Source organism: Carassius carassius, chromosome 22, assembly GCF_963082965.1.
Source record: "Carassius carassius chromosome 22, fCarCar2.1, whole genome shotgun sequence".
NCBI lineage: Eukaryota > Metazoa > Chordata > Actinopteri > Cypriniformes > Cyprinidae > Carassius > Carassius carassius.
In genome coordinates, this window is record NC_081776.1 from 9,202,770 (window position 1) to 9,218,656 (window position 15,887).

The window sequence follows — 15,887 nt, forward strand, 5'->3', positions numbered from 1 at the left end:
ACAGAAACAGCCACTATCAACCAACTATTCAAACCAAGTGTAATTGCACAGGATTACTGGCACTAAAATAAACCCAATTCAGCCTGCATCAGAAGAATCCAGACAACAAACTGATAGAAAGAGATAGAAAGTTATATTTAAAAGAGATATGAAATAATAAAGATACTTGGAGGATGACAATGAATCAACAAGAATGGAATCAAGTGGACAAAATAATGATGCTGAAAAAAAAAAAATTCTGATCTTTCATTGTCTGTTTCAAAGCCTCAGTGGCCTCAAAATATATACTTACAGTCAAGATTAAATCAAAATCTTATCTAGTCTGTGAAAGATTCATCTGTGCATATTATTCTAAAGGAAACTGTTTGTTTTTGTAATCCCCAATCTTTAATCAAAATCAGAATATAACAAACTCTGAAATCGAAAGTACAATAGGTTAAAAACTGCATTTCGTATAATTCATACTTTTTGACTTTTACAAACCTTGTTATAAACAACTTAAACATGATATGCATCGAACAGCCTAAAAATTTAAAAATTATTCTGTTGAAAGTCTAATGTGTAAAACATGAATAAATGTAATTATTTTATACATACGAACATTATATGATACACAGCTAATTAAGAATAAATAAATAATAATTAGTTAATGGCTACAAAAATGTTTCAGATGGAATTCAGCATGTGAGAATTTCTGATACACAACTGCTGGCTGTTCAATTAGATTTGTTAGATTGTTTTGAGTTAAATTAATAAAAAAGAACAAGAATGCATCTGCATATTTTTCAATGGAAACCTTTTATTTCACCATGTCACAATAGTGCACCGAGCAATTGAAGGAAACAAAACATCAATTTGACAGAAGGTGTGACATAAAACATCAAAGTAAAGAAACACATTAAATTAACTATTCACAACATCATATTTTCTCCGGGAGGGAGCAGAACAACCATTAATACTGAAAGAAGTAAATACTGGTAAGACCTGGAGGTCAGTTACAAATGATTTTACCATGTCTGCAGTCTGTTGAACCCATCAAGCAGAAAATACTGCCGTCAATAACAAGTTAACCTTTATTTTTTCAACATAGTTTTGATATTGAACTCTGAAAATTGAATGGAATTAGCTAAATTTGACCTCTTAATCTGAATATTGCGTCATGGTTTCTGATGATAATCAATAAATGACAAATAAACATCTTATCAAATGCATCAAGCAAATCTTAAACACTGTTCAAAGCTAAAACGATTCGGTTTTCTGATAGTTACTTTATCTTGTGTTAAGAGTGACTTAGCTATCTGTATATTGTTTATGTTATAATACATGTGAGGATTTGGTAAAAAAAGTATCTTCTGAAGGGGATGGAACTGTACAGAGAGCCGAGACAAAAAAGGGGTAAAAGTAAAACAGACAAAAGGAGAGCGAGAAAAGAAGTTTGCCTTTGAATAGGACTAAAGGCACAACGGGTCCACAGAGCAACAGATGTGACCATTCTGTAGAGGATAAGAAAGGGAGGGAGGGAAGGAAAAGAAAGAAGACATTTGTCAAAAAAGAAAAGCAGTCAATTTGACACTCACTCAACCATTTCCACACTGTATGTGTGTAATGCATTGAATAAGCATCAGTACAGCCTCTCATGATTCATCTTTCGGCTCAAATGTAGCTGATGACCTTGGCCAGTCACATAAGGTGCTTTAATAAGTAGATTTATTCTCTCTGGTGCTTGACTACTGTTTTTATTCCTGCATTCATCCCATTCATCTCACACAGTCAAATCTCACAGCATCCTGGACCATTTTCCCTGAGCTCAGCTGGACTGTCCGTGTTTCTAAGCTATCTGTCTATTAATGACTTACCCCATCATTTAGAGAGGACTTCAAATGTCAGAGACCCCCTAGTGAAAATACACCTTGTCAATATATTCAAAAAATTACATAGAAGCCCATTTACGCAATGGAATGAAAAAAAAAGGTAATTGTGGCTTTTTATCTCACACTTCAAACTTTTGTTCTTGCAGTTCTGAGTTTATAGCAAAAGTCAAAAATGTAAGATATAAACTCAAAATTGCAAGATATAAACTGTGACATACTTTCTTGCCATTCCAAGTTCACATTTCACAATTCTGACCTTTTTTTCTGCCGCAGAATATTTTTCATCTGGCAACTTTTCTTCTCAAAACTGGGAGTTATAAACGAGTTAACATCTCGCAAAAGGTATTGCTAGATTTACAATGCTAACAACCATGGAAACGTGTCAACAAAGTCTGTAAAAAAGGTTCATTAATGATACCATATCATAAAGTTTCTTTGATTTCTTTAAATTTTTTTCAATTTGAAACCTTTGTATATTTCCATGTTTAAATTAGTTTTTAGGTGTCTCTATTCAGTGGGGTCTCAGATTTTTGGATCTCGCTGCAAGTGTTTTATGAATAATATTTATATGCACCAAAACAATAAAATCAAAGCTGTGACTGGGAGCACCACCAAAATCATTTGCCTTTGACTTATTAAAATGGTATTAAAATGTTTAAAAATAAATTAGCCAGATGTCCATGAAACCCCATGAAAGCTGTTTTTGTTTTATGTGAAAGGACCCAGCTTAAAAATAATGACAACCACAGGGGTTTATGTCTAAATACTCAATAATAAATAAAGTGCTTGATCTTGGTGATTTGCAACCTGTGTCTGTGGGTGGTTATGTAAATGTCAAGTACCTTGCATTGGCAGAGGGAACACTCCATGCCGTGCTTGGTCCAAGCAGAGCCGCTGAAGCGAGTGACCCCGTATTCATCCACGCAGCTCTTGGTGATGTCATTCCGAATGGTATCGGCCAGGCAGGGGTCCGAGACGCAGCGTGGACAGCACTCGCCCTCCGGAACCACTGTAAACTCACAGTCAGCCACTGGTGCACATGATATCGGCCAGCAGTCTACTTCACCCCTCTGAGAAACACACAGACAGAGACATCTTTCAGCCCTATACAGAATAGAATCAATATTTTCGCAATTCCGTTCAGTGAGGATATAAATTAGACACTTCTGCTTTAACATGCTGCAAATCACAAATAGTGTATTGCCCTTAATGATCCAGAGAAGAGCGTGTAATGAAGGATCGATACGACACTCCTAGGTCAGAGCTGGTTTAATAAAGTCACACACAGGGTTCTGTTTCCTTCAGTATTCTTTAAAACTTTGAGTAACATCTGCTAGACTGCAGGTGATGTGTCAAAACATATCAAAGCTTTGATCCTTTTTGGATGCTTTCCACAGGTGCAAGGATAAAGTGATGGTGTACTTGGAATGACAAACATAAAAGTGTGTGAAGGTCAGTACTTGCCTTTCAAGTCAATTCACTTTGTGAAGCATCTCATTTTATTTTTACTCTGTAATGTGCATGTGCAAGAACAGCATTTATTTGAAATGTAAATATTTTATCATTATAAGTCTCTGCTGTCCCCTATGATTAATTTATAGTGTTCTTGCTCAATAAAAGTATTTATTTATTTCAAAAAAACAAACAACCACAACAACATACTTGCTAAGACAGCCTACAATTTTATTAGAGTTCAAGTAGTGATCTTCAGTGTTCTGTACATTATTAAAATCCTTTCCTTATGTGTTTCAGGGAAGTTACAGGTTGGAAACCACGAGGGCAGATAAATGATTCATTTTTGGACGGGAAATAATTGCTGTTTCGCTGCAAAACAACATATTTTTCAGATCACATCCTGAATCAGACCGAGCAGGTTATGTAGACCTTGATTACAAGGGGAATGCAGATATTTCTTTGAATGTCTCTCTCCACCTTCCTGGAGTTTTCATTCTGGAAACATTCTTTATTCTTTCACTCCTCACACTTTTGTATTCTTAAAAAACAAAGCGTTCTTCCTGCCCCATTCTCTCTTTTTCGGTGTCTCTTCCTCTCTCTCAAGTTCTGTGTTCTTTATACTTCACAGGGAGCAAGGAAAAAAACTGATGAGGAGGGATTCGAAGAGTAAAGTGGGTAGAAAATCACTAAAAGAAAGCGCTGACTGAAAGAGAATGTGATAACAGTCTGAAGGTATAAGAAGAACATAAAAGAGACAAACAAAAAGCAGCTGTACTGAAACCTAATAAGATTTCAATAAGGCCATGCAAAACTGACTCTGTTTGATCATGTTTCTTTTTCAAAATTGCTTTAAAGGACACAGACTATGCTTGAGCAATTAATCCAGAGCCTGGCTTTAGCATTAGCCTGGAAAACAAGCCTGTTACACTGTCCACAACTGTCCAGAAGTCTTTAACAGAATTCATTACAGACCTACAAGTTTAGCAGTCCTAAAACCCGAGGAAAAAACGTCATTCTCAGTGTACTAAAAAAAAAAAATCTCTCAGACGGAGAAAATGTGAGCTGGGAGCCTGGCATGTCATGGGAAGATCCCCTGACAAGTTTAGGAGCCCTGTTTGAACCCATTGGCAGTTCGGCAAATACTGCTGTAAGGATTTCCACAAGAGATAAAGATAAAGTTAGCTGTACTTTGTAATTCAATTCTTCTCAGAGTGCAAAAAGTTCTGCATAAAAGAAAGAAAAAATGGCTATTGGTTGAAAGTTCAGTGCTGAACACCAGCACACAGGAGGGAAAAGCACCAGAGGGGCTGAAAACTGCATTGTTCAAGGTTTGGCACAAGACTTCCTGACTGATATATTGCAGAAAGTTCCACTGTGACCAGCAGTTTCTCTGAATCTGAATCTAAAACACAAGGAACAGTACAGACAGTGGAGTTTATTCTGAGAATTGTGCATTTGTGCATACTTACTGTTTACTAAAGAGGACATATTTCACACTTTTGCATCAAATTCTTTACCTCGAGTACAGTTATTTACTTTGAGTCCAGAGCATTTTCCAACACTCACTTTGACTCTCAGGCTGTTTTTGACAATGTACTTGTGAACAGCTGAGGGTGGTCATAAGTTGAAGAGCTCTTATTTCATAGATGGAACATTTTTCCAATTTGTTTTTATTATATTATATTTTTTATTATATATATTATATTAAAATAATATAAAAATACTACATTTACCTCATATTAAATAAATACATTATAATAAATGCACAAAATAATAATCACATCCAAAAGTATGCAAACATCTTAATTTTTAATTACATATATTTAAATTTAAATTTAGATTTTGAAAAACAAAGCAAAAGTATGATGAAAATTTAAGGATTTTAAATACATTATTGTATTATTTTCAAAATATGATATGTATATTATTTTTAAAATGTGTATATGTTTAAATAATAAATATCTTTGAATAAATATAATTTTTCTGACATTTAAATATACATAATACACAAGATGCTATTCGGAACATTCGCAGATCATACTATGTGAACCATTAGGTTTTATAATAAATCAGGTTCATTAAGATTTTATAACGACAAAAAAAAAAATTATATATATATATATATATATATATATATATATATATATATATATATATATATATAGAAATGCAAGCAAAATAAAAGCATTTTTACGATTGGTCTCAGACATTTGGAACCCATTGTTTTAATAGAATCTTTTCTAATATTCTTTAGCAAGAAGTCTTTCGAACATCAACCATACACTACATATTAGTTTATAAATATATACTGGCAATCAGAATGCATTACCACATCGAGTTGGCATAACATGCTGCCACTCACCATGCACTGGCACTGCTGGCAGTTCTCCACCCAGGTCTCTCCGTTGCTGTACGCTAGCAGACCATTCTGATGCAAACACTGAGAACTCAAGCGAGGATCGCATTCAGGACAGCACAACACATCCACTGTGGGATTCTCACAATCACACACCATCCGTCTACACATCACCAACCCCGACTAAAACAGGACAGAAAGATGGAGAGAGTAAAAAAGAAAAAACAGTTTTCCTTATGACTACAATTCCCATCAACCCCTTCGTCTCACCTGACAAGAGCAGACCGAGCACCTGTCGTCATCCAGCACCCAAATCTGCCCATTGTGTTTCACCTTCCCATCATGGGCGCAGTCGCCAGTGCAGTTCCTACCGTGCGGACAGCGGCAGTCATAACCTCCGTCCACGTTAAAGCACACAGTGTCGTTAGCACAGCTGTGCCGCCCCATCTCACATTCATCAATGTCTGCCATGCAAAAACAAAGGAGACACCAAAGCCAAAGTAAGTCACTTGATTAATCCAAGTAGTCATAGTTTAGTTAGTTTGCATGACCTAGTTAGCTAGTGTATGTCGTAACTACGGACACACAGCAAGCTGAGTATACTATACTATACTGATTGTTTCATTCGAAACAAGTTACCTTCACACGACTCTCCATTGGCCGAGAACATTCCGTTGTCATGGTAGCCATCACGACACTCGCAGTGATACCAGCCAGGTAGGTTGACGCAAGTGGCTCGACTGTCACACTCCACAAATCCATCGGAGCACTCGTCGATGTCTAAAGAGACAAGGTGGAAAGACACATGAGAAACCCTATGAAGTCACAGTGTCACTTTAGTTGAGGACAACTGTACCTGAATGACGTCAAAAGTTAAAAATAGTCTGAAATATTTAATATGATCTGTTATGCCATTTAAAGAGAGAAAGACACTTAAAGATTGTATGTGTGTGTGTGTGTGTGTTTATATACATTATACTATTATACTACTATTATTTCTCTCTTATTGTTGATTGTTTCCATTTTCCTCATTTCTAAGTCACTTTGGATAAAAGCGTCTGCTAAATGACTAAATGTAAATGTATATACTATATATCTATATCACACACACTTTTTACATTATTCATTTATTTACTTATTTTTTCCTATTCATCAAAGAATCTTGAAAAATCTCAGATTGAAAAAAAATCTGTTTGAGAAAAAACTGTTTTCAACAATAATGATAATAATATATGTTTTCTGAGCACCAAATTAGCATATTAAAATGATTTGTTTCTGGAAATTCAGCTTTGCCATCACAGGAGTAAATGTCATTTTTTTTTTAAATACATTAAAATAGAAAACAATTATTTTAAATTGTAATATTATTATTGTAATATTAGTGCAAATTGTGTATTGTAATATTGAGTTATGCTAGAGTGTGTTGTCCTGTTTCCACAACCTTTTCAAATTCCTAAATGGGTCCAAATCTACATAAATATATTTGATGTCTGTCCTCACACCAGACACAAAGGTAGGGAGACAAATAGAGCTTTTGCCATGGGCATCTTGAAAGGAGCATATCCAGCAGCTGTTGATAATGATGCTCTTCAGAATCTATTCATCTTTCAGTACTTGTCCTTGGATTACACTCCCACACACCCAGCCAGTTCAATGACAACTTCAACCACAATGGCAGACTGGGAGAGAAATGACTTTGTGACTTTAACCTTAAGCTACCGATTGTGTTTCACCTCACCTATCTCATTAGATTGTTAAGAGAGAGGTGTATTACATTGTACTTTAATACCAAGTTCAATGTCTGGAGTGAAGGCAAGGCTGAGCAGACAGGGTAAAACAAAAGCCTGATGAATATTGTGTGTTTGTGGGTGTGTGTGTGTGTGAGAGAGAAAAAATGTATGTAGCCTTGAGAGTCTTTGTGAAAGAGCACAGAAAATGAGAAACCGGCTAAAGGACCTTTTGAATTAGGTTTGCAAGTGTTGCATGTTAGTATTGCATGGGCTGAGAAATCTTTAAAGAGATAGTTCCCTCAAAAATTAACATTTTGACAAAATTTTGACATACTGAAGTGTAAATGTTTAACCTTTACTCTGCCTCAGCTTTTAAATATTTAAATATTGCACATTAAAAATGCTTAACACTGTGAACATCCGCACATGTTAAAAATTCTTATTACATTTATTGAATCTGGGGTCATTAACAGAAGGTTATTGTATATTTGAGTTTGTAAATGATGACAGAACATTCTCATTTAGGTGAACTGTCCCTTTAAGAGAACCTTCTGTTGTAAATTTTAACACATGGAATGTTTTAAAAATACAATGTCTGATGTGCGATTTTTTCCTGCAAGGGTTCTGAATATTTTTCACTCCTCTGACTTCGATTTCCACACTTTTTCTAAAGATTTCACTTGCCTAACACTAAATTCCCTATCCCTCAAAAACAAAGAACGACGAAAATAACACAAACAGTGCTGAATAATACATAAATGTAGGCAGTGCTGATTACATTTATTCATTTTTATTCCTTGAGCATAAACACATACTGCACTCATCTCCCTCAGAGCAAAGGCTGGCATTTGTGCTGTCAGTAAGCAGTAGCGAGTATTGATTGAATGTGTATTCATGGGCAAACCCCCAGGGTTCCCGTTGTCCTGCAGCCTTGCCACTAATTTGTCACGGAATGTCACAAGTCGACGGCACAATACACAGTCTCCATCTCATTTGTTCCATCTTCAACATTTGGGATCCTCATATATTTGCATTTGTTTGCAGCAGGGAGTTTTGCTCTAGCAAAAACCAAGGTCAGTTTTAAAGAACAGTTGACTTAAAAATTAATATTTGCTGAAAATGTACCCGCCTTCGGGCAATCCCCTATGTGAGTTTGTTTCTTCATCGGAACAGATTTTTTCAGTGAATCCTCTGCAGTGAATGGATGCTATCAGAATATGAGTTCAAACAGCTGATAAAAACACCACAATAATCCACAAATAGTCCACACAACTCTACAGTAGTTCATCAATCACTGTCCTATGAAGTGAATAATTGCATTTTTGAAACAAATCAATCATCTAAGCCTTTTAGCATTAAACCATTGAGTTCATAATGCTTAATAACGCTTTTCCAGTGACAAAGTCCATCCCCATTTTACCTCTCACATCAAAATTCACCAACATATCTGTTTAGAACAATTTTGGACTTTAAGTTTAAGTTTCATGTTTAATTTTGGACCAGTTGAAGTCTATTAATAGATGAGACAGGCAGCCCATAATACCGCGAATTGCAATAATCAAGCCATGATGAATCAAAAGCATGCATTTCAATCTCAGAACTTTGGAAGGGTTTAACTTCTGTTAACCTTTGAAGGTGATAAAAGCTAGAGCTGACAACAGGATTGATTTGTTTGTTTAGCTTTAGGCCATTATCCAAAATAAAATCCAAATCCTTGGCATCAAAAGAACGATATAGAGTGACAGAACCTAAGTCAACAGGAATCAAATCAGTTTTCTCGGTAGGCCCTTCAAAATAATTTGCGTTTTATCATCCTTCATATGCAAAAAAAAAAAAAAAAAACATATATATTGGTTAGCCATGATTTCAATTCTTGGATTAATTGATTCATGGCAGACCTGTCATTGCACATAAATGGGTAAAGTTGGGTATCATCGTCGTAGCAATGATACTACACACACAATTTCATAAATAGAAACAATGGGTAATATATAAAGTGAAAACATTATTGGTGCCAAAGTTGAACCCTGAGGGACACCACATGTAACACATTATATGGAAGAAGAATGCTTTATTATATTTATTGAGAATCTTCTGTTGGACAGAAAGGAACCAAACCAACACTGATGCAGCACTCAAGTGAGACTATAACAAAACAAGAGCTGAGTCAAACAGAGCTGAGATCTAACAGCACTAAAGCCATGGTATTACAAGCATCAGTAGACATTAAAATGTCATTAAAACTTTCAAAGGGCATACTCTGTGCTGTGTAGAGTTTTAAAACCAGACTGAAAATTTTCATAAATACTGTTACTATTCAAAAATATTTTGCAGCTGCAAAGATAAAAACAGCAGGGTAGAGATTGGTCTAAAACAGAGGTCTTCAACCCTGGGACCCACTGTCCTGCAGAGTTTAGCTACAACCCTAATCAAACACACCTGAAGCAGCAAATCTAGCTTCCTCAATGTTGCTTGAAAATACACAGGTAGGAGTGATGAAGCAGGTTGGAGATAAACTTTGCAGGACAGTGGGTCCCCAGGAGCAGGGTTAAAAACCTCTGTTCTAAAATTTGAATAAACTATCAGGCGAAGGGTACTTAGGGATTGGTGACACAGAATCTAGTTTAAAACAATCGGGAACAGTCCCTGTCAAAATACAATTGTTGATGATATTCACTACATGAGGTTTGATAGTGTCAAAATTAGTTTTTACAAATTGTGAGGGCAAAATATCATGAGGAGAAAAGGTGAATTTTAATGTTACAGTGATTTCTTTACATGTATGTAAAGAGACTAATTCAAATTCACTCCGTTGAGTAGTGGATAAGATGGGGTCTGGAAAAGAATTTGCCTTTGTATATTAAAGAGCCCAGCGTAAACAGTGCTTGATCTGTGCATATTTCTCTCCTGATTTAGAAGAAATGACTTATTCACTGGAGAAAGCTAAATTATGGATATAGAAAGCAAGGTTTGTGCACAAACATTCTTTGCCAAAGAAGGTGACTGTTCACATAGTGCTGTATCAAAGCATGTTAACAGAAAGTTGAGTGGAAGGAAAAAGTATGGAAGAAAAAATATGCACAACCTACCTAGAGAACCGCAGCCTTATGAGGATTGTCAAGCAAAATCGATTCAAGAATTTGAGTGAACTTCACAAGGAATGGACTGAGGCTGAGGTCAAGGAACTTGGCTACAGTTGTCGTATTTCTATTGTTAAGCCACTCCTGAACCACAGACAACATCAGAGGCATCTTACCTAGGCTGAGGAGAAGAAGAACTGGACTGTTGCCCAGTGGTCCAAAGTCCTCTTTTCAGATGAGAGCAAGTTTTGTATTTCATTGGTGGAGAAGCTCATAGTCCAAGTTGCTTGAAGTCAAGTGTTAAGTTTCCACAGTCTGTGATGATTTGGGATAGAATGTCATCTGCTGGTTTTGGTCCATTGTGTTTTTTGAAAACCAAAGTCATTACACCAGTTTACCAAGAAGTCTTGGAACACTTCATGCTTCCTTCTGCTGACCAGCTTTTTGAAGATGCTGATTTCATTTTCCAGCAGGATTTGGCACCTGCCCAAACTGCCAAAAGATCCAAAAGTTGGTTAAATGACCATGGTGTTGGTGTGCTTGACTGGCCAGCAAACTCACCAGACCTGAACCTCATAGAGAATCTATGGGGTATTGTCAAGAGGAAAATGAGAAAAAGAGACCAAAAAATCCAGATGAGCTGAAGGCCACTGTCAAAGAAATCTGGGCTTCCATACCACTTCAGCACTGCCACGAGTTTCACAATCTGAGTTGAATTACTGAAATAAATGAACTTTTCCATGACATTCTAATTTACTGAGATGCACCTGTATACTAGTTGAACAGGCTGAACACTTCCCGAGTCAAAATGCAAGGTAAAACAGATTATCCAATCCCATGAGTACAGACGGGAATAGTTATGGGTCCACAATAGAATCCTTAAGTCGATTTCATCAGGGATGATTCTTCAAACGGTAAGTCATCAATCCACTCAGTCCCTTAACGTCCCGGCTGTTCCCACGCCAGCTATCTCCTTCATCTGCTCTGCTCTAATTTTTTTCCCTTTCTCTTCATCCTCCCCCTCCATCCTCACACTAATGAACAGATTCACACCCACTGCTGGTTCTCACTGGGGAGCTCGGCACTGTAGAAGGGCCTTGATGCAAACAAGGGTGTGTGCATGAAAGTCTGGTCCCATTCTTAAAAAAAATAACTTTTTGGCAATTCAGAGGAAATTACAGTATTATCTTTAAAGTAGAACTGAACTGCTGTTCATAACCCATTTTATTGGCTATGGTGAAGCATTTCAAGATATTCAGCGAGAAAAAAGAAATCTTTAATTGGAACAACATGAGCATTTAGAAAGTAAATACAGTTGATTTGAACTAAACACGAGAATTTTTTTCTGTTTAAATACCTACACCATTACCAATGTTTTTCCCTGTTTTAAGCAATTTAGAGAGATACAAGAACAGTTAGAATAAACAGGTAAGGAAAAAAAACTTTAAAAAAAATAAAAGACTTCTAAGGTATTTTTTTGCAGTCTAATCACTTATTACACAACATTTCACCACAAAAATAATTAAGGCAATAAAAGAATTAAGACAAAAATGTTTTAAAACCTTACCAGTTTGTTAGTTCTCTTATAATCCATTACAGCTTACAAAACAATCGTAGCAAAATGGCAGCAGCTGCGTTTGTATGAAATGAGAGTGAGTCCATGATACCAGGATGACATAATTAAACAATTGTACGTCATTTTAAATCGAGTTTTAATATTTTATTAGCTATACAAACAGAAAACTTCCACCAAGAAAAAATTGTTCAAGAAGAGTTCAGCGCGGACTGCTGTTACCCGGATGAGCCTGTGTTATTTAGCTTTTCCTGGTTGCAGAGGTGGGTAGTAACGAGTTACATTTACTTCGTTACATTTACTTGAGTAAATTTTTGGGGTAACTAATACTTTTCGGAGTATATTTAAAGATGGGTACTTTATACTCTTACTTGAGTAAATTTTTGGGGAAAAATCTGTACTTTTACTTCGTTACTGTGGGCGATGCTCCTCTCGTTACTTTATCTTAATGCAATAAATGTTATAAATGCTTCAGTTTATTCCAAACGCGCCGTCTACTTTTCTCTGGGCAATGAGCGATGCCCATTCGCGAATGATTCATTCTTTTGAGTCAATTCTGTTCAAAGGCTTGATCAAACCAATTGGCAAACGAGTGAATTGGTTCATGAATCAGTTTGAATGATTCGTTCAGTTCCCTGCCGCACGCACTGAGCGTCTGAAGTGGTTCACTCGGAGTTGTAACGTTAAAGAACAGAAAGAGCGTTGAAAACGTGGCTTTGGAACTGCACTGAATTGAAAGCAAATCTGCAAAGGCTATTATTTGCTTGCGATGGAGATCCTTATTAGATGAACACCGCGTGTGCTGTCTACTGTTCAACAGGTAATAACTTGGGCTACATTCGATTACAGTACACGATACCACTGTGACATTAGTTTGTTGTACGTGTGTGGCTTATAACAGAGGGGAGTCAAGTTGAATGCAGCTTCCAAAAGACAAAAAATAGCCGATTAAGATTTTATTAATTTTAATTAAGTTCAGCAAATCATATCATCAGCTGCTAAATTCAGATCTGTGATTTGCTTGCTGGCGCTGAGCCAGAGATAGATGTGTTTTTACAGCACTGCTCATTATAACCAATCACACATGATTCTTTTGAGCTTATTAAAGCATTGGCCAATCAGAGGCGTTCCGATGAGTCATCGCTAAAATCCCGGTGCTCATTCACTCGCTCACTGACTGAATACCTCTTTCTGGCGAATTCTCTCGTCAGAAACAACAAACTGCAGATGTGTGTACGAATCTTTAATTAAGATATTGATTTCACAGTGTTAACAGTTTCAGTGATTTTAATGGGGGTTTCTGAGAGTGATTGAAATCTAGACTGTCAGTGAAAACTATCTTTAATAATGTAAATGTTATTTGCTCTCTTTCTGAACAATGAAAGATTAGTTGCAATATTTATATCACATTAAGATTCAATGTTAAATTCACATTTAATATAAAGTCAGTCGTATTAAAAATATGTTATGGCATGACACCTATATCTGTTACTTAAGTAAACAGACAGGGTTTTATAATAAATTACATAAATTGGAGTAAAGGCTGATGAAATATATACATTTATACACACATACATTACATACATTTAATCTATATATCTAAATAAAAATAGGCTCAGTATATATGACCCAAAGTAACTAGGAACTAACTACTTGAGTAGATTTTTATATCCGATACTCTTTTACTCTTACTCAAGTAACTATTCAAGACTAGTACTTTTACTTTTACTTGAGTAAATATTTCTAGAAGTACTTTTACTTTTACTTGAGTACAGTTTTGGGTACTCTACCCACATCTTTATATAGTATATAAAGTAAAATTTTAGAACTATTTTACATAATATTATACATTAATGTTTCAGTGTTAAGCAGGATAAAGAGTAAAGGTAAATAGTAAATAGTTAGCTCCACCTCATTAAACGGAATAATTATTTTATTCAATTAATAAAAAAATGTAATATTATGTTGCATTATAAATATATATAAAAAAGAATATAAAATATATAATTATATATATATAAATATTAAATTAAATTAAATTAAAATATAATTTGTGTTACTCTGATTATGATAATATTGAGGTCTATTTTGCACAGTGAGGGAAAACGCTCAACAGCTAAACACTAATTAGCTCCATCTCATTAGACATTATGAGTAACGCCTTGGAAATCATGAACCCAATGAAGCAGACATAATCATAGCACTTAAATAAACATGGAGGAGTTTTATCAGAAGACCCACCCAGCAGCTGTTTTGAATCTCTTTGTACATACAATGTTACACTCCTCCCTGTGGGATTGTCTCACTAGCTTCGGAAGATATTCTCATTAAAATTGAATAGAGGTAGGGCTACTTTCTAGCTTTATATTATGAGTAAACACTTCTTGAGACTCCCATCCTGGTACAAAGACACAGTTAAGGAGTTCAGCGACAGACCGCAACCATTTTTTCGCAAGACTGCAAGTTGAAGATGCTTACATCTCCTTGCTATACACCCATCACATAAAGAATTAACAAGTAGCCTGCAGAAACGTCTTGTTTAAGAGGAAAGACCCCTGAGCCCAGGGCGTTTAACCCCTGAGGACCAGCTATAATTGGGTTTCCTTTATGAACAGAGCTTGTGTGAAGCATCTGAGCCAATCTGATGGATAATACATGGTGCCAATCTTCTAAGAGGTAAGAGCTGAAATATGAAAGGAAATGCGACTCCCTACAGTTTCCTTTTCAGAGGAAGATAAAAAGACAGCGAGAGAGAGAGCTTCCCTCACAGCATTTCTATTCAGAAAGCATCTCTGCGACAGGATATTTGATGGAGAAGACAATTCTGAGTCTTTTTGCTTCAGCCGATTACTCTCATTAAACAGACAGAATAACAATAAAACACAATACTCTTATCAAATTATTCCTCTGTTTTACCTGTTTTCCTCTGCATTTACAGAACTGGTAGAGAGTGTTACCGAAGTTGGCCATATATGCCAACATCAAGCTGGCATAGATTAAAAAAAAAAAAAAAGAGAGATAGAGAGAGAAAGAGAGTCTTACTGACAAGAATGGAGAGTTTAATAATGCAGTTCTTTTAGCGGAGGGATAGGAGGTTTCAAAGGGACAGAGAACAGACTTTTCCTTGCCTCTCATGTTTGTTTGTGCAATATTTATCCTCTTTGTGATTTTGTCATAACATTATATTTCCCCTCAGAGGAAGAAATCAAACATGTGGGGAAACTGTGAGGGATTACAGACGGCTGAGCGCACCAAACAAGCATTAAGCGCATAGTCTATCTCTCATACATACAGAAAAATACCACAAACCCCAAAACGATGAGACCTCTTTAACATAACTAAAAGTTTTTTTCTCCCCCTTTTTGGTCCTTATTCTTTTGGTAATTTCTCTCTGTAATTCACAAATTCATGAACAAATTTAATTGAAATAAAAATATTTTTTGTGGGTTTCAAAGTCTTTATAAACATTTATAGTTTTTGTAAAATAAAATCAGAATATAAAATATTTGAAATAACTGTTTTGGAATGCTTATTAAGCGTTTTAAGCGTATTAATCCCTGTGTAGATATTTTAAACTTTTCTTCCTTGTGGAGACATTTGGTCCCTGCAATGTAGGCAAAACCTGACCCATGTAACATAGCTGTGAGTTTGTCTGTGTGTCAGCCAGTTCTGCCTCCAAGAACGGTGAGTCAGGCTTTCAGCACACACACAGTGTCTCGCAAACCACACCTCACTCTATCTTCTCTCTATCTCTCCACCAGCTGTCTCCTTTAGTCCCCATACCTCCTCATTTCCTCTTTCCTCACTCCTCTTTTTCTCTTT

The 15,887-nt window shown here is 35.9% G+C and overlaps 1 protein-coding gene across 2 annotated transcripts in view; it reads right to left on the reverse strand.

Moving 5' to 3' along the window:
* Positions 1-778: 778 nt before the first annotated feature.
* Positions 779-15,887, reverse strand: part of LOC132098884 (protein kinase C-binding protein NELL2-like) — a 45,485-nt gene continuing 30,376 nt past the window's right edge. Inside the window, exons 16-20 of one of the 2 annotated variants that reach the window (XM_059505151.1) lie at positions 6,322-6,462; positions 5,953-6,146; positions 5,689-5,865; positions 2,714-2,941; positions 779-1,493 (exon numbers count right to left, since the gene is read on the reverse strand). In XM_059505151.1, coding sequence (XP_059361134.1) covers positions 1,452-1,493; positions 2,714-2,941; positions 5,689-5,865; positions 5,953-6,146; positions 6,322-6,462 — 782 coding nt within the window. In that variant the 3' untranslated portion in view covers positions 779-1,451. The remainder of the gene's footprint in view (positions 1,494-2,713; positions 2,942-5,688; positions 5,866-5,952; positions 6,147-6,321; positions 6,463-15,887) is intronic. The other variant, XM_059505152.1, reaches the window with a different exon arrangement.